This window comes from Neophocaena asiaeorientalis, unplaced genomic scaffold (genome assembly GCF_003031525.2).
Source record: "Neophocaena asiaeorientalis asiaeorientalis breed wild unplaced genomic scaffold, Neophocaena_asiaeorientalis_V1.1 scaffold105, whole genome shotgun sequence".
NCBI classification, from domain to species: domain Eukaryota; kingdom Metazoa; phylum Chordata; class Mammalia; order Artiodactyla; family Phocoenidae; genus Neophocaena; species Neophocaena asiaeorientalis.
In genome coordinates this window covers 3572146-3591424 of record NW_020172162.1, presented here as the reverse complement: position 1 = coordinate 3591424, position 19279 = coordinate 3572146, and the positions used below count along the sequence as shown (strand labels likewise).

Here is a 19279-nt window from a genome sequence, read left to right as displayed (position 1 = left end):
TGGCTTTTTTTTTTTTTTTTTTTTTTTTTTTTTTTTTTTACTTTTGGTCACTGATGTGAATAGGGTATTTTTTCCACCTCCAGTCTAACTAGACATTGCCTAGACAGAGGAAAGTTATAAATTAAGTTCTTTACTTTCACTTGGTCACTAAATTCTCTTGTTAATTCTAGTAGCTTATTCTAGTGGCTTCTTCTTTATTGATTTTTCTAGGAATACAATCGTATCTCCTGAAAAATAAAGATTTTTTCCTGATGTTTATCCTGGGAAGCTCTTCTTTAGCTATTTGACGGTGCTGCTATTTTCTACAGCTGCTTCCCCACTGCACGCAATTGTTGCTGCTGCCCAAGGCTGCACTGAGTGGCCTCCAATGAGACAGCTTTCTAAGAGAATATCCCATGATTGCTTTGTACAGGTGTCAAACACAATACAGTGGTTGTGGATGATAACACAATACAGTGGTTCTTGGTCTCTTAGCTCTCATATATTCCAATTCCAAGAGTCATTTACACACATTTTTGAGCTCACTGCCCTAATCACAGCAGTCAAGTTTCCACTTGGTCTCTTGCAACAGGCCCAGCAGGGAGTCCTGCCTGGGTACTTATTCTGATATTACTCTTACTCTTTGACAGGGAGATATACTCAGAGAGAACTTGACTGACCACCCTAATGAGCTTGTCTGGGTCACTCTCACATTTTCCAGTTTTATTTTCTTTATAGTACCAATCATTTTGGCAGATATGTTATTTATTGCTTTATTATCTGTCTCCCCAAGATAGAGCATATACTAGACAATTAATCTGATGAAACCAAGGAATTTCAATGTCTTCCTCACCCTTTTACCTCTAGTATCTAGAGTTGAAAACACCTAGTAGGCCTTCAATAAATACTTGTTTAATGAATGAACGTTGAGTTTTCTTGAAAATAATCTACATCACATTTATTTTTTTAATACCAACTTTTCTTATTTTTATTAAGAATGGTTGCTAATGATCCAGACAATTTTTCAGCTTAAGGGACAGATCAGATTATTTAAAGTGAATGGGTTTTCTGAAACTCAACATAGAAACGCAGAAAGAGTTGTGAGACTATAACACCAAGGGAGAGAACTCCCCAGGCAGGAATAAACATCTATCCTTCTACCTCAGTGCTCAAACTCTGCATTTGTTGGAGATTAAACGCGATCTACTTAACTGTTTTGTCTTTTTTTCATTTCTGATAAAGGCTTTTTTGAGTTCCATTTCAAATGCTGTACCAATACGTTTACCGCTTTTTTTTTTTTTTTAATTTACTGGAACTTTGTGGGAACTGAAGGGGAAAAGTTGCAGATCACTCAAACATCAGAAAGTCAAAGCAGGTTTCAGCCCATATATTATCTGTTATCTTGTTTTAGAGGGCCGACCAGTCTCCCCAATCGGTTCGACCGCACGGTTATGATCTCGCGACGTTGTTTTTATTCCACTCTACTTTCCCACGTTCAATTTACCAAGCCAGACACATGTACGGTGAAACTCTCAAGTTGATATCAAAATCATTTGAGGCATCAATTCAAGGTTACCTAGACAGGCGTTTTCAGTGGTTTACAGTGAGACGGTGGATAGTTTGCCACTGAGCGTAGGCAGTTTTGTTCGGATTGCGGGCAAACCTCCCCTACCTCGCCTTTTAACTTTTGTCCCCGCGGCTCCCAAGACCGCGAAGATCGTTTCCGGCGTTCTCCCCACTGGTCCAGGCCAAAACAGACACAGAAACACAGGAAGCGCCCGCCCTCGCACCCCCGGTCCCGCAGCACCTGGGCGCGCTCGCCCGATGCACTGTGGGCGCTGTAGTCTGGCCGGAACGTGTTCGCACCTACAAGTAACCTGACTGCGCTTTTCTTCCTCTGCCTGGTGCGCTGTCACCCTCCGCGGTTTCCGCTGAGGCTCCCGGCCCGGGACGCAGCGTTCCGGCATGTCAGCTGTTCCCCTCTTGGGGACAGGAGGCGGAAGCCGGAGGGGCGCGGGGAGGAGCTACGCGTGCGGAGTGAACACCCACTCTACGTGCTCGTTCGCCCTGCGACCGCTGCGCGCGAGCCCGGCGTCCCCGCGGCGGGCAGCAGCGGCGGCAGCGGGGTCGGTGGAACTCCGAGGGGGTGGACGGAGCCCGCGGCGGCGGCGGCGGCGGCTGCAGCAACGAAATGGCGGAGACCGTGGCGGACACCCGGCGGCTGATCACCAAGCCGCAGAACCTGAATGACGCCTGCGGGCCTCCCAGCAACTTCCTCGAGATCGATGTGAGCAACCCGCAGACAGTGGGAGTCGGCCGGGGCCGGTTCACCACCTACGAAATCAGGGTCAAGGTGAGGCCGTCTTACTCCCCTACGGAGAGACCCCTCCTACGGCCCCTGGTGCCCCCAGCCGACCCTGGAGCGCAAACCCTCAAACGGCCAAGGCCGCCTAGGCCGGGGCTCCCGGCTGTCCGCGGGCGGGGTCGTGGGCCAGGGCCCTTCTTCGTGTAGGGTTTGGATGGGGGCGGCAGAGTGAGCTGAGCCCAGCGCTGGCACTTGAAGAAGGTACTCGAAGAAGAGGGCGTGGGTTGAGCGCCGCTTGCCCCTCAAGCAGCTGATCTGGGAATGACAACCGAGTTGGAAAGGGGTAGATCTTTCGAGAACACAGCCCTTCATCGGGAAGGGAGCTAGCTGTGACTGAGAAAGGGGGTTTGCGCAAAGTTGAAGTATTTCCGGTTTTCTTTTCCTGGATACTTTTCTCCTAGGTGGCCAAGCCAAGCTGATTGCTTCAGGCCCTTCCCAAGCTACCAAACTCACCTAGGTTGTACGCTTTTCTGAACAGAAGAACCTCATGGGAGTTCACAAAAGCCTGACAAATTTGGTAGGGCTGAGCCAGGAGAGAACGGTGATTGGAAATGATTGACGTTAGTATTTTGGGCCACCGTCGAGCTAAAGGCTGAGGAGTGGGGAGTGTTGCCTACCTCACAATCAAAACTACCACTGCTTTAAGAAAAGCCTGTTCATTTAGGATTTTGCTCTCCTAATTTTGAGATTTGCACTTCACTGAATGAAGGAATCAGCTGAAGTAGAAACACATTTATAATTTAATAACTAGTATTTGTTGGCAGTAAGTAATTCAGATGATTTGAAAGATGCTAATTGAGAATAGCGCTTCACTTTCACTCTCTAGTTCAGAATTAAAGAATTTCCTCATGTATGGAAGTATCCTTAAAAATTAGTTACATAAAACGAATCCAGCTGTTAATGACAACAACAACAAATTACTAAAAATTAAGCGTAAGAATTTGGTTTTAGAGTAATCAAAATTTACATAGCAAGTTACTATTAACATTTAAGTGGACTAATTTCTCATTAACTCACACTTTTTTGTGTGGTAAAATACAGCAAAGTTTAACATCTTAACCATTTTTAACTGTACAGTTTAGTAGTGTTCAGTTTATTCACTGTTGTGAAACTTACTTTAAAAAATGATTTACTTTTCATGTGTTGCTAGAAAAATGTAACAATCGTCAAACTTTTAAGATATGAAACGAACAGGTTCATGTTACAAGCCATGGTTGTCTCCCTAAGGATGTGTGGGCCACAAGCAGTCTTGTTACAGTGAAACTGCAAAATTTGAGCTCCAGTGTACCTAGGGAAGTACATTATCACGTAAGCCAAGTGAAAAAAATGAGGCACTTTTTTTTAACTTGGAATGGTTTGGGATTGTCTTAAATATATGGCAGATCGTTCACTAAAAAGAACTTCCTCTTTTACCCTTATTCACTAGCATGTTTTCCTTTATTTCTTGTGCTAAAACAGAGCCTGGTGGTCCTATTTCTAAACTTCCAGAGCTAGTACTTCCTGTCACACAACTGAAGTGGAATCTCCTGCCTACATTTCCTCCATTTAATAACTTTGTGTTTATCATGCTGAGTGCATTATATTAAATGGACTCTAGTATGATAATTATTTTAAAAAATTCATCTGATATTTTATTACCATATAGCTTACGTAACACTTAAAAATAGTGTTTATGGTATGATCATTTGTATTCTGGAGATTAAAATCCTTTTTAAGAGTCATTAATGAGTTAAGGAATTAACAAAGTACACATCTACACTGGTTTGTTAGATTATATACACCAGTTTGTTTTGCGTTAATGACTGTTAAGTCATAAGTCATGTGCCCTCTAAGAAAACGTAATTGAGTTTCTAATGCTTATGAAATGCCATTGGGGATTCTCTTAATAATGTAATGTATTAACTTAAAACTCAGGACACCATATAGTAAGATAGTAGAACTTATTTTAGCAGCATGTGATTTTTGAGAGAAATTAAGGTAGAACTGCCAGGGAGATGAATAGGTAAGTCATTTTGTCATTTTTTTTTATTACTACTTTTCTGAACTCTTCCTGCTATCCCTAGCTCCTGCTGCTTGCCTTCTGCTGTTGAATTTGACATGTGGCAAACCATTTTATGTTACAAAGTTTGGGCCCTTAAACTATCTTATAGTTACTGTCTCATTCTAATCTTGAGAAAAATGTTCCATTTTATAGGATCTGATTGAAATTACTCTAATTCACAGAGTAATTTTATCTGGATGGTGGCACTTTAGAATGCAAGTTTCCCAATCTCCATTTATCTTTTGGTTTGAGGATAGTGTTTAAGACTATTAGAATCACTTGATTAATATCTCTGGGCTTTTGAAAATAATTGGTACAGTGGTAATGTTTTTTAAAATTGTTCTAATGGTAGATATAGCAGAGAGCACCATAATGATTAAAGGTTTTTGAAAGCTCAGGGTCTAGAATTATTTTGGCATATTAAAGAGAAGGCTAAAGGTGAGATTCAGTCACTGTTTATGAAGTTTGTGCTATAATGTAACTTTAATTTTCTGGAGATTTTAAGTTAATTAAGGTCTGTTGTACCTGGAGACAACTGTTTTGAATAGGAGTGAAGTTAAGCATCTTTCTTTAGCTCTGAGTTCAAAGAATAGATTTATCATTTATTAGCAGAGTAAGGTGCAGAATCTAAGTTCCACTTCCCCTCTGTAAAATAGGTATGCTAATAATAGTACAGTTGGCCCTCTGTATCTGCTGGTTCCTCATAGGAGGATTCAAACAACCACAGATCTAAAATAATAGAAAAAAATTCCAGGAAGTTCCAAAAAGCAAAACTTGAATTTGCTGCACACTAGCAACTATTTATATAACATTTACATTGTATATTAAGTATTATAAGTAATGTAGAGATGATTTAAAGTAAAAGGGAAGGACTTCCCTGGTGGCATAGTGGTTAAGAATCCGCCTGCCAATGCAAGGGACACAGGTTCGAGCCCTGGTCCAGGAAGATCCCACATGATGCAGAGCAACTAAGCTCGTGTGCCACAACTACTGAGCCTGCGCACCACAACTACTGAGTCTGTGCATCACAACTACTGAGCCTGTGCTCTAGAGCCCACGAGCCACAAGTACTGAGCCCGTGTGCCACAACTACTGAAGCCCACATGCCTAGAGCCCGTGCTCTGCAACAAGAGAAGCCACTGCAATGTGGAAGCCCACGCACCGCAACGAAGAGTAACCCCTGCTCCCTGCAACTAGAGGAAGCCCCCATGCAGCAACAAAGACCCAATGCAGCCAAAAATAAATAAATAAATTTATTAAAAAATAAAGTAAAAGGGAGGATGTGTGTAGGTTATATGCAAATACTAAGCCATTTTATATAAGGAACTTGAGCATCTGCAGATTTTAATATGGAGGTGTGTGTGTCTTGGAACCAAATCCCCCGTGGATACTGAGGGATGACTGTACCTACCTCATAGGGATAAATGCCACAATGCACATAAATCTCTTTAGCACAGTGACTGATATATAATAGGCACTCAAAAGTTACCTCTTTCTAAATACAGCTACTTCTAAATTAAAAGTCAGGGGCTTCCCTGGTGGCACAGTGGTTGAGAGTCCGCTTGCCGATGCAGGGGACACAGGTTCATGCCCTGGTCCAGGAGGATCCTACATGCCGCGGAGCGGCTGGGCCCGTGAGCCATGGCCGCTGGGCCTGTGCGTCCAGAGCCTGTGCTCTGCAACGGGAGAGGCCACAGCAGTGAGAGGCCCGCGTACTGAAAAAAAAAAAGTCATTGATCAGCTAACTACATTTTCTATGTTAATGTGCAGTTGAGCTACTAAAATCATTGAATTTTCTTGTCAAGAAACATATATTTTGTGGCATTCCACGTGGGAAGTTGAGATGCCATTCATAACATAGTAAATTTCACACTTAAGAACAAAAATAATGAATAGAATACTCCATATTTTAACGTAGTATGTTTCCTATGATTGTACTAGGATTTTTTTCCAGTTTGAGATATAATTGACCTACAAAATTGTATTTGTTTAGGGTGTACAACATAATGATTTGCTATATACATATATATAAATGATTACCACAATAATTTTTTAAATAAATTTATTTATTAATTTACTAACTTTTTGGCTGCGGTGGGTCTTCATTGCTGTGTGCAGACTTTCTCTAGTTGTGGTGAGCGGGCTTCTTATTACGGTGGCTTCTCTTGTTGCAGAGCACGGGCTCTAGGCGCACGGGCATCAGTAGTTGCAGCACGTGGGCTCAGTAGTTGTGGCTCACGGGCTCGAGTGCAGGCTCAGTAGTTGTGTCACACGGGCTTAGTTGCTCCGTGGCATGTGGGATTTTCCCAGACCAGGGCTCGAACCCCTGTCTCCTGCATTAGCAGGCGGATTCTTAACCACTGTGCCACCAGGGTAGTCCAATTACCACAATAATTTTAGTTAATATTCATCACTACACATAGTTCTAAAAGAAGCTTTTTGAAATTGAGGCATATTAAAACATAACACTGAATAGTAAAGTTTACTAATAAACTGTGATGAGAAAGATAGTGAAAGTCGCATCTTGACAGTATTTGCCATTCTAAACCTGTATTGGTGATTCTTCTCTGGATGAGTCCTCTCATTTTAAATTGAGAGTCATTAATATCCTGATCAGAAATAAGTTAATTTTTAGACTTGTTTTTAGGATTTATAAGAATCAGTTGTTAAAGGGCCAAAATAGTTTTTTAAAGAATCAAGGCATTTTGGAGCCAAAGGACATCTGCAGGATCTGTGTAGCTTTATCAGTTGGCCATGAGATGTTGTCTGATATACATATTTGCTGCCAGCTACAGCTCACCTCCAGGATCTCTATCAGGGAAAGGCATTTTGCTAGCTTTGAAGAGTCTCATCTTACCTAACCCATCCCTTAAGATGGGGGGAGGGAGGCAGTGGCAATTAAAAAGTAGCCCTGTTATATTGTGTTAAGGGAGTCTGTTCTATGTTGTTCATTTTGACAAATAAGGGAACCAAGGCACAGAAAGTTGTCTCTAACCCAAAGTAAATTACCTAACTAGTGTCAGAGCCAGGGTTGGATTTGAAGTATTCTGGTCCTGGGTCAGAATTGCTTCACAGCTGCAGTTAATTGAATTTAAAACAATACATTAAAACCTTTGTTATCCACTGCCTAGTGTTGGGTAACCCTCAAGTGTCTGAACCTTTAGAAGGAAATCCCAGTGTTGGCACCCTTGAGACCTGAGAGTTGACTCTTCAGTAATCCACAGTAGATAAGATGCACCCAGGAAAAATAAATAGCTTAAAAGAGCTTACTGTTGAATTCTGTGCTATGATGAGATGACCTGAAGAAAAAGTGTGTTGCTTGGCTTTCTCGTGTTATGTTAAAGCTGAAAAGTGAGGGGATTTATCACTTGAGTACCTGCTCTGTTCAATGGACTTTGCTATATATAGTATAATTTGATCTTTGTGGTAACCAAGCAGAGCAGATGATATCTTTGTTTTGCAAATGTGAAAGCTGAAGTCACTCTTGGTCCTCATCTATTGTCCTTCCTTCATCCTTATTTCAGTCCTGCTGAACTACTTGTATCTCCCAAGGAAGCTGAACTGGTATCCAGGCCTTTGCACACACTTCCTCCTCTGTTAAAAAGTCTTCCTTTAGCAGCCTCATCTATCATTACTTATCCTGCAGGACTCAGCCTTGATTTTACCTTTTTAGAGATTTTGCTGATCCCTGGAATCTAGACTGGATTTCCTTCCTGGGTGCCCTTGTAGCCCTATTAGGATTAAGTCTGTTTGCTTGTCTGCAGCTTCCTTTAGTTCCTGTTTCTTCTACTCTAACTTCCTAGAGGACGGGGACTGTCATGATCACCCTTACTCAACACCTGACATTGTGCTTGGCATGCAGTGAATTCTTCGGAATAAATGAAGTTTAGGGAGGTTAAGTAACTTGTCCAAAATCACAGCTATTAAATAGCAGAACTGGGATTTAAATGTATATTTTCTGACCTTCAGAGCCCTTTTTCTTCCATCCTCACTGAACATTCAGATCACCTGGAGCACTTCCGAAACCCTTTAGATTCTCTTTTAATTGGGTTGGGGTGGGATTTGGGAAGTGGCAATTTAAAAAGCACCCCAGCAAGGCCACCTTACTGATATGCAGCAAGGATTATCCCTGGTGGCACCAAGCTTTCTGTCTCTGAGAAATGACAGGTAGCAGAGAAATATGAAAAAAAAAAAAATGGAGCCACAATGGTTGGTAGCCTTGATGAGTTTTTTAAAAAGGCAAATTCTGGGGGGGAAAAAAGAAAGAAGCAGCAGATTCTTACAGCAAAGAGGAAAACCAGTGATATTTGCCAAAGATGAAAACTATTTTTAGAGGGGAGACAGTTTAGATACTAAGCTGAAAGCATGCCAGCAGCTTAGCTTTGGGGGAAGAAGGGAAGGCATTGACTACATTCAGCCAAGCCAGATCTTTTTGCCCCTGTCTTGCACCATCCATGTCTATATCCCTGTGTAATAATCATGAGAGTAAGCCAGAAATCAGGAAGAGACAAAATATCTATCCACTTAAATAATCTTTATATTTTATTAATATTCCCACTCTGTACCTTTAAAGTGGAAAATCTACAAGTGCTTAATTTTTAGCTGTTTTGGTGATTCCATGAGAGATTTTTCATCTCCTCACCTTCACAATCAGGCTTACAAAAAAAAAAGGATTGAACTGTTACTTTTAGATACTTCTATGTTTGTACCATATTCTGCTTCCATGTAAGCAGAGCCAGCAATTTTTTGAGTATTAGATAAGAAAGATGGTGTCCAAGAAAAGCAATACTGTAATCTTGGTATTGCTGTTTACTGATTTCTTAGTTAAATGACTTAAAGCTCTCAGCCAGAGTTCTACTTCTTTTAAAGAAATATTTAACTTAGAATCTAGGAAATTAGACAAGGTAGTAAAATGTGACATATACTGTAATTTGCCAGAAAGCTTGTATCAATTAAGATACAGTTTGGACTGGTCTCACAGAGACCTCAAAAAATGAGTTTATTTTTTTCTTGTGAAAAAGTCTCTAGCAGTCCAGGGCTGGTATTGTGACTATCAGCTCCCAGTATCACATCCATATTCTAGCCAAGGGGAAGGCATATTCCTGCCCCATTGCCACATTTGGCTACAAAGGAAGCTGGAATTTAGTCTAGCTGGGCAGCCGTATGAAGAAAGGAGGAACAGACACTGTTCTCTGCTTCACCACGGTGGCAAATAAGTGATTGGGATCAGCCTTCTAGGGTATGGCTCTAGCAACATTCTGATCATGTCTCTTGATTCTTTCCTTTGCTGATGACTGAAATTTCAATGTTTAGAGAAAGTTCATTTGATTTGTAAAAAATAAAATTTGAGCTCCCATTTTGACATTCTTAAATGTGAATAAGTTTCCATCCCTTCCTGAGAAAATTTTGGTGAGTAGAGAAAAGAGGCACGCATGAAGACATGGCGTATTGATAGAGGTATATCATGGGGTTGAGTTTGGTTTAGAGGTACTGAAAATGATTAACATTTTTTGGCCTTCAGTGACTTTAAAACTATAGGCGGTTTTACCTAGGACCAGCGTTTTAGCTGATGACATTGAATGATGGAGTATATTGTTTGAGCCACCTAAGTAAGTGAGGTCAATGTCTCTTACCAGAGAATCATAGGAAGACTTTAAATTATTTTAATAAAATTACTTAGTGCCTAACAATATTGGAATGGTCACTTTCTAAATTCTTTGCCCTCTAGGCTTTGATTTTATCAATGATGTAGCATCTCTGTTTCCTTGGCTTTCCTAAAATTATTCCACACCTGCCACCTATAGCTTGTTTGCTTCTGTTTTTTCCATTCCTGTCCTTGTGGTATGAGCTTCTCTGTGCTGTAGGAAGTTTGGGCATTCTAATCCATAGAGAGGAACAAAGGAGCCTCAAAGCTCCCCTTCTCATGTCTAGTTCTCAGTATCTCCTCTCTTGCCATGCAGTTATTGATCATCTTCAGGTAGAAATAGAAGCAGATAAAAATCTTGTTGGCTAGGCATACTTCTGTGTATCACCAGATCTTTGTTTAAATTTACACTCAAATATTACCTCCATATTATATAACTGAGAACATTCTTAAGACACTAATCACTCTAGAGCAGGGATCAGCAAGCTATGGGCTTCCCTGTTTTGTAAAGTTTTATTAGAACACAGCACACCTTGTAATGTTCTGTTTACATAGTATTTATGACTACTTTCGCACTGAAAGGGCAGAGTTTAGTAGTTGCAACAGCCTAAAATATTTACTGTCTTGCCATCTGAGAAAAAGGCTGCCAATCCCTGGTCTAAATTTTATGTAGCATTGAAGTATTGGAAATCAAAAGCACTTGGAGAATCTTATTTTCAAAACATGTGACTTTGAAAAAAACATTCAATTAGAATGCCAGTAGTAAATGATGGAGGAAATGGTAGTTAAATATAACACTGCTAGTTAGGTTTTTTTCCTTAGACATTCATCAAATACCAATAGGATTTTAAAGCATAGTCCTATTCTTCGGTGCTGAATGGAAATATTAGATGCCATTTTTTCCTTCTGAAGGTCCTGTTTTTGCAAACACACAATCTAACTTTGTGAGTTATTAGATTACATCTACTATTCATATTAAGGCCAAGCACAAGGATTTTTAGTTTATAAAATTAATTTTCCTACTTGAAGCTCTTCATAAACTCCTTTGAATAACTACTTAGAGAGAGTTGGTGCTGATAAAAACTGTTAAGCAGCTGGTTCATGGTAGTTGAGGTTCAGTCAATAAACCAGTGGCAAAACTGAAGATGGTGCCTGACAAAACTATAGTCAGTTCTAGCCAGGATTGGGGTTTGGATATTTTTCAGCTCAGAATTAATTTTTCATGCCATATCATCATTTAATGTTTTGTGTTCTTACATGGTAACTCTCTACGTATTATGGCAGTATACCATTATTAAATGATTAAATTAGTATTGGTTGAACTATTGACGTGGGTAAGTTTAATGTCTGAGTTGTAGAAAGGGGTTAAGTTGAAAATTGAGGAACTGTAATATTAGCTCTCAAAACGGGACAAAAATTGGTAAAATTTTTATCTTAGTTTAAAGGGTAGTTGATGTTGATACACAGAAGTTGAAATAAATTATAGAGCTTTTCGCTAAGATGTTAGGATATGGTTCTTATCTGTACTCTGTGTATTTGTCCAGTTTTATTCTCTCAAGATTCTAATCTAACTAAATTTCTTTTTAGATTTAACTTGACATTTGAGTAGCTCCTGTGGGCCAGTTGTTTTATTGAGCACTTGGAATGCTAAGTTTAATAAGACATGGTTGCTGCATTTAGCAAGTTCACACCAACCTGAAACAGGACTAGACGTTTTCTTTTATCAGTTTTCCCTAAAAGTGTCCAATAAATGAACATTTATGAACCACCTACTACATCCCAGACACTGTGCTAACATATGTCTTGCCCTTAAAGGCAAGAAACTTATAGACTGGAGGTAGGGAGGTAGGTCAATTCAATTCAGTTCAATTCAGTTCAATTTAATGGTACTACTTGGTGAAGATAGTCATAATGTGCAGTAGGAACCCAAGCCTGCATGAGGGACCAGGGGTGTAAGGGCAGAATGGGCCGGGAATGTTCTAGGCAGAGAGAGCAGCTGTCTTTTCCGTCCTTCACTGCCAACATCTGATGTCAATAACCTGCCAAAGTCACACAGTATTAATACTGGATTCTGACCACTTTATGCCCTGGGACCCCTTGTTACTGTCCGGCTCGTACATCTTTCTCTACCTCTTTATTTATCGTTTGTTTTGTTTTAAGCATCTCTTGGGCAATTGCTATATCTCAGGCAGTATGGTAGGCACTTTCTTCTGTGTTTCTTTGATATAGTTTTAGTTATCTGTCTCTTCTTAGAAACTATAATGACTCTCATTTCCAGTTACAGCAGATCATAGAAATAAACCAGGGTCATTCTTACTTAACAGTAGTCATTTCCTTTATCAGCCTGATCATGCTTTGTGATATAGCCAAGAAAGTTTACCTGCTGTCCTCCTCCCAAACCTAACCCAAATGACCTTATTTATTCCTCCTTGCAAAAGCTCATCCAGATATATATACAATGTATAGGCTGGTTTTCCCACTAACCAATATTGTATCAGTTGCATAACAAACCACCCCAAAACTTAATGATATGAAACAGTGATTTATTTCCATCCATTCTGTGGTTTGGCTGGGCAGTTTCTCTGCTAGTTTTTGCCTGTGCTCTCCAGCTTTTGAGCTGGAGATTTGGCATGTCTGGCATTTGATGGCATGTCTGGCTATCCCCTGGGGTGCCTCATTCTCTTCTATATGGCTTCATTCTCCAGTAGGCTATACTGGCTTCCTTATATGGCAGTCTTAGAATAGCATTCCAAGAGAATGAAGATAGAAAGTTGCAAGACCTTTTGAGTTTTAGGCTCTGAAACTTGCTTGTCACTTCTACCACATTCTCTTGGTCAAAGCAAGTCATAAAGCTAGTCTAGATTCAAATAGACTCCACCTCTCAGATGGAAGGAGCTTCAAAGAATTTGTGGCAACATTTATTTACCACACATTACTTGTTAGGGACCTCCAAATGTCATAGTTGGTGGCACCTGTGGCTTGGGTGATTGTGGGAGCAGAATAACAATTCCTCAAAGATTTCTACTCCCTAATAACTAGAACCTGTGAATATGTTACCTTACATATGTTACCTTTGGAGATAATAATCAAATTAAGGATCTTGAGATGGATAGGTTGTCTTGGATTATCTGGGTGGGTCCAGTATAATCACAAGCGTCCTTATAAGTGAAACAGGCAGGAGAGTCAGTTACAGAAGATGTGACAATGGAAGCAGAGATTGGAGTAATCTTATTGCTGACTTTGAAGATGGAAGAAAGGACCATGAGCTGAAGAATGCAGGTAGCCTCCAGAATCTAGATAAGACAAGGAAACAAATTCTCTCCTAGATCTTCCAGAAGGAATGCAGCCCTAGTGACATCTTGATTTAGCCCATTGAGACTCATTTCAGGCTTCTGACCACCAAAACTGTGAGATAATAAATTTGTGTTGTTTTAAGCTACTAAGCTTGTGGTAATTTGTTAAAGCAGCAATAGGAAGCTAGTAAGAATGACATGCCGCTGTCCTAAAGATCATTTCCAACAGAAGGAAACACTGTAGACTCACTCCAAGAGAATGAGAGTCAGTGGGGACTGGGGCTCAGCCTGAATCTGAGCCTTGCTCATAGGCCACACAGCCGTATCTTTCTTTTCTTCATCAGAATCTAGCACCATCAGCTCTCATTATCCTTGCCTTCTAGTCTGCCAAGGTGTTTTACCAAAGGCATAGAAAAATATTTTTTCTCATGGAAAAAGTTAAGCGTGTTACTTAATAGCCTGTAGAGGATTAGTTTTCCAGACTATAGAGAAAATTACTAAAATACTGTCACTTTGGCTGTCCAAGTGTAGGTCAAGATTAACTGCATTTTTTAAAAAGTATTGGGTATAAGAGGAAGAACCACCTAATCTTTGATACACTTGTTTACCCTTGCTGTTGCCTTTGTATGAGAGAGGGCTAACTTCTGAGACTAGACAAGTGTAAAATAATGTTTTAGGTGATGAATACCTTAGGTTATTGGCTCTTGATTAAAACTTAGAAAAGATTTCAGACTCTATTGTAAGGCCTTTGACCCTCCATAATTCCAAACAAAGTCTTAAAGCAAAAGTATCTTCCATTCACTGCACACCTTAGGAGAAAAGTATTTTGACTGTTGCAACTTGTAATACTAGGTCTCAAAGTCTAAAATATATTTAAGGATTTCAAACAGTGAATGTATAACTAAATAATTTCTTCTGATGTCACACGATTTTTTATGTTTCTATTTTGAGAAGAAACCTGAACCTTAACTTGAGGCAGTCATTCAAAATGAACAAAAACAATCTTTTAAAATACCCACGTCCATTTGTGACAGAATAGGTTTTAAAAATCCAACTTAAAAGATCATGAAGCATATAAAAATATGTATGAAATATGTATGGTACCCAGAGCTTCTTTATGAAGAAGGTTCAAGAATGTCAAAGCTAACAGAGCATTGTAGAAGGATTATAATTATATAGAATCTGATCAAACTTTAATAAAATTAAGAAAAGCTTTATAGGTTGAAGTAGGACATCAGTTATGGATATACTTCAGTGGATTATTTAGAACTAATATGTTCTTTGATCTGCTTTTCTCTAGAACTTTTGATATTCTTTGTCTAAATCTGCTTTAATACAGTAGCCATTAGCTATATTGGGCTATTTAAAGTTTTAGACTCAGACTACCAGACATATCTTTGTCCAGTTTTCCTTGGAATTCAGATTGACTTGTTTGACTTTAGTTGACTATAATTGATATTGGCCTCAAATATACAGGATGGCTCATATATGAAGGGACCAGTGCACCCAGGGTTTTTTCTCCTGAGGTTTTGTTTTGTTTTGCTTTTTACCTTTTGCCCTGTCTCTCTGTTTCTGGTCAGTGGTCACTCACAATCTGGTCACTGTTAACCCCTGTGCCAAACTCTAGGTGTGACTGACTGCAGACACACCCCGTTCTTTACTGATTGAGAGAGAGAAATTTTCTTAATTTCTCTCTTTTAATCAAACAAAGGTTAGAGACTTATTTTCTTTTTTTTTCTAAGTTGCCCAAGAGGCAAGGTTTTTTCTTTTTAATAAATTTATTTATTCATTTTTGGCTGCATCGGCTCTTCGTTGCTGCGCGCGGGCTTTCTCTAGTTGCTGCAAGCCAGGTCTACTCTTCATTGCAGTGTGCGGGCTTCTCATAGCAGTGGCTTCTCTTGTTGCAGAGCACAGGCTCTAGGTGCGCAGGTTTCAGTAGTTGTGGCTGGCGGGCTCTAGAGTGCAGGCTCAGTAGTTGTGGCGCACAGGCTCAGTTCCTCCGTGGCATGTGGGATCTTCCCAGACCAGGGCTTGAACCCATGTCCCCTGCATTGGCAGGTGGAATCTTTTTTTTTTTTTTTTGTGGTATGTGGGCCTCTCACTGTTGTGGCCTCTCCCATTGCGGAGCACAGGCTCCGGACGCGCAGGCTCAGCGGCCAGGGCTCACGGGCCCAGCCGCTCCGCGGCATGTTGGATCCTCCCGGACTGGGGCGCGAACCCGTGCCCCCTGCATCGGCAGGCGGACTCTCAACCACTGCGCCACCGGGGAAGCCCCCAAGCAAGCGGAATCTTAACCACTGCCAGCAGGTAAGTCCGACTTATTTTCTTGATAGGATCATTTTATTACTTTAGGAAATTGAGTATCATGTGGTTTCAGAGACATCTTAGCAGTTTTTTGATGTCAGTATTGCTAGAAATTCTAGATTCTATGCCAGAGTCTGCAGAGAAATTTTGTTTTAATTCCTAGTTGCTGTTATTTACTATTGTTATTTCCTATACTTGCCCTGACATTACATTTTGTTTCTCTCACTCTCCATCCATTCCTTTATAGGGTTCCCTGGTGTTATTCCACCAATAGAAGACCTGACACATATCTCATTTTCTTTTTGGGTTTTGACTGATAGGTCTATCATAGTGTTTAAGTTTTCCTCTCAAGGAAGCTAGACTTCTCTCCCAGTTGATCTAAACATCTGGGGCAGTCTTTCCCAACCTAGTGATGGTTGAAGAGAACTGGAGGCGGACTTAGTATTATGTGTGTTGGGGGTAGAGGAACAAAACTTTGAGTACTTATGTACCATGGACTTCCATTCTTTTAGAGTCTACTAATTTTTTTGTTATTTGGGAGATAGCATTTAACAAATTCTAAGTGTTTAACACTTGAACTATGGACATGAATTCATATCCCAGTTTTGCCCTACCTGCTAATTGAGTGCCCTTGATCAATTAACCCCTCTGAACTTTTTGTCCATCCTAAGATGAGAGTGTTAGGATCTTCCTCAGAATTACATGAGAATTAAATGACGTGTGTTATGGACTTTAAACACTATCTTGTTTATTTAATATTAGCCGCTGCTGTTATTATCTGAGAGTTGGCTCCAGCTTTCTATTTATTGCACTGTCAAAAAGGAGAAGAAAGTGCTGATTTCAGCAAATGATTAGTTTTAAGAACCCATTACTCATTCTCTTATAGAATGTATTATTTTAAACATTCTTATAGAATGTATTATTATTTGGCAATAGATGGTAGTGATGGTTGCACAACAGTGTGAATGTACTTAATGCTACAGAACTCTGTACACTTAAAACTGCACACTTTGGGGCTTCCCTGGTGGCGCAGTGGTTGAGAGTTCCCCTGCCGATGCAGGGGACACGGGTTCGTGCCCTGGTCCAGGAAGATCCCACATGCCGCGGAGCGGCTGGGCCCGTGAGCCATGGCCGCTGAGCCTGCGCGTCTGGAGCCTGTGCTCCACAACGGGAGAGGCCACAACAGTGAGAGGCCCGCGTACCGCAAAAAAAAAAATTATCATAAATGCAGTACCTTAAAATATTACCTTAACAGTTTCTATAAGTCAGAGTTCTGGGCATGGCTTAGCTCGGCCCTTTGCTCAGGTCTCACAAGGCCTACAGTCAGGGGTTGGCCAAGATTTTGGTCTCATGTGAGGGTTGGGATTCTTTCCAGGCTCACAGAATTGGCAGAATTCATTTTCTTGGAGGTTATAGAATTTATAGTAGCCTTCCTCTTCAAGGCTAGTCAGACTATCTCTTTGGTTTAAGAGGAACCAAAGCCCTCTTTTAAGGTACTCACCTGATTTAAGTCAAACCCATCCCCCCAAAATCTCCCTTTTGATGAACTCAAAGTCAAAATGATTAGGGACTTTATTTAATTCCATTTGCAAAATTCTTTCACTTTGTCAGAGAATGTAATCTAATCTTTGAAGTGACATCCATAAGACTCACCCACACCTAAAAGGAGGTGTGTACACCATGGGGTGGGAATTTGGGGGGCCATGTCAGAATTCTGTCTACTATGCTAGGTACAGAATTATTTGTTGTGTTTTCTTTCAACATTCTGAATATTCTACTGCTTCCGGGTCCCCATTGTTTCAGGGGAGAGTCAGCTGTTAATCTTATTGTGGGGGATTGGGGGGTATGTGATGAGTCATTTTTCTCTTGCTACTTTCAAAATTTTCTGCTTGTCTTTGTCTTTAAACACTTTGACCATGATGTATATAGAGTCTTTTTATGTTTCTCCTACTTGGAATTCATTGAGCTTCTTGGATGTGCAGATAAAAGATATTAGTCAAATTTGGCAAGTTTTCAGTCATTATTTATTCTCTTTGTCTCATTCTGAGACTCCCGTTTCACCTGTGTTGGTATGCTTGGTGGAGTCTCACAGGTCTCTGAGACTGCTTTTTTTTTGTTTTGTTTTTTTTCCTGTATATTCTTCAGAATAAAAAGTTGGTTGATCTGTCTTCACATTTGTTGATTCTGTTGTCTGCCAGTTCAGATCTGCTGTTGAGCCCCTCCAGTGAATTTTTCATTGCAGTTATTGTACTTTTCAACTCCAGAATTCCAATTTGGTTCTTCTTTATAATCTCTTTTTGTTGAGATTCTCTGTCCATTGAGTCATTGTCATCATACTTTGAATTCTGTAAGTATGGCTTCCTTTGGTTCTTTGAACATATTTGTGATAGCTGCTTTGAAATCCTTGTCAGCTTAGTCCAACAACTGAACACCCTCAGAGACAAGTTTCTGTTGACTGTTTTCACCCCCATACGGGTTACACTTTCTTGTTTCTTTGCATGTTTTATAATTATTTTGTTAAACCAAGCATTTTAGATGATACATTTTAGAGACTGTTGAGCTAGATCACCTCTTGGCTTTCCTCCCAGGGGAGCTCTGATGCTGTATCTTTATTTTTTTTTAAGGACTTGCCTGTACTAAGTCTGTAGTTTGCAGTTGCTGATATTTTTCTTCTCTCTCTCTCTCTCTCTCTATCTCTCTCTCTCTCTCTCTCTCTCTCTCTCTCTGTGTGTGTGTGTGTGTGTGTTTTAAGCCTGGCTTCCTAGAGGGTCACCCTTGGATCAGGACTGCTTTAGTAGTCACACAGTGACTGTTCAGAGGTTCTGCATAAACACCTTGAGCTAGTAAGGCTTCTGCCCTTTGCTAGTGTGTTTGTTTGTATGTAGGTTGGGGAATTGAAAGTATAAGCCAGGTTACAAGTTTGTTTCAGCTTTCACTTTGTGCCAAGTCTTCTCATGTCTTTATCTCTCCTGTATCTCTGAAAGACCTCATATTCCGTTACAGATGTATGGATAATGCGGGTCCTCACCATTCTTTTCTGAGCTTGCATACAGCTTTGTGCAAGCACATAGCCTTTCAGACCACCAGGGGTAAGTGAGAGCTTATCAAGGCCTGTCATTGCTGTGCCATTCTCAGGATACCCCTGCTAAAATTCTGGCAAGTCTGCTGATTTGTTTCTTGCCCCAGTCAGTACTGCAACCTTGGACTACTGCAGTATTGGCCTTCCCCAATTGTTTGCCACCAAGATCACTATTGTTAACAACACCTGGAACTTTTCTTCATTCTACTCTTGATCAGTGATCTGTCTCCCTCTAGCAGCAATGGTGCTGGTTTGCACAGGTTGCCTCACTGGTAGAACTACTAGTTTTATATTTGATTTTTTTGGAGGGAGAGAGTTTACCAAGCTCCTTACCCCACCATTCCGGCAGTTCCACCCTTATCTTTTTACATTTGTTGACTGAAAAAAAAAAAAAAAAGGCACAACCTGAAAGATGAGAACTATGGTTTATTCTGCAGACTTGCTGAAGACTTAAGCCCAGGAGGCAGCCTCTCAGATAGCTCTGAGGGACTGTTCCAAAGAGGTAAGGGAGGAGCTAGGATACGTAGGAGTTTTTGCAACAAATACCAGGTAGTTGGAACATCAAAAGATTAAT

At 40.5% G+C, this 19279-nt stretch overlaps 1 protein-coding gene across 1 annotated transcript in view; it reads left to right on the top strand.

Annotated features, from left to right (window-relative positions):
* The first annotated feature begins 1835 nt into the window (after positions 1–1835).
* SNX3 (sorting nexin 3) overlaps positions 1836–19279 on the top strand; it is a 41513-nt gene continuing 24069 nt past the window's right edge. The window contains exon 1 of the mRNA XM_024755252.1: positions 1836–2332. Coding sequence (XP_024611020.1) covers positions 2171–2332 — 162 coding nt within the window. The 5' untranslated portion in view covers positions 1836–2170. The remainder of the gene's footprint in view (positions 2333–19279) is intronic.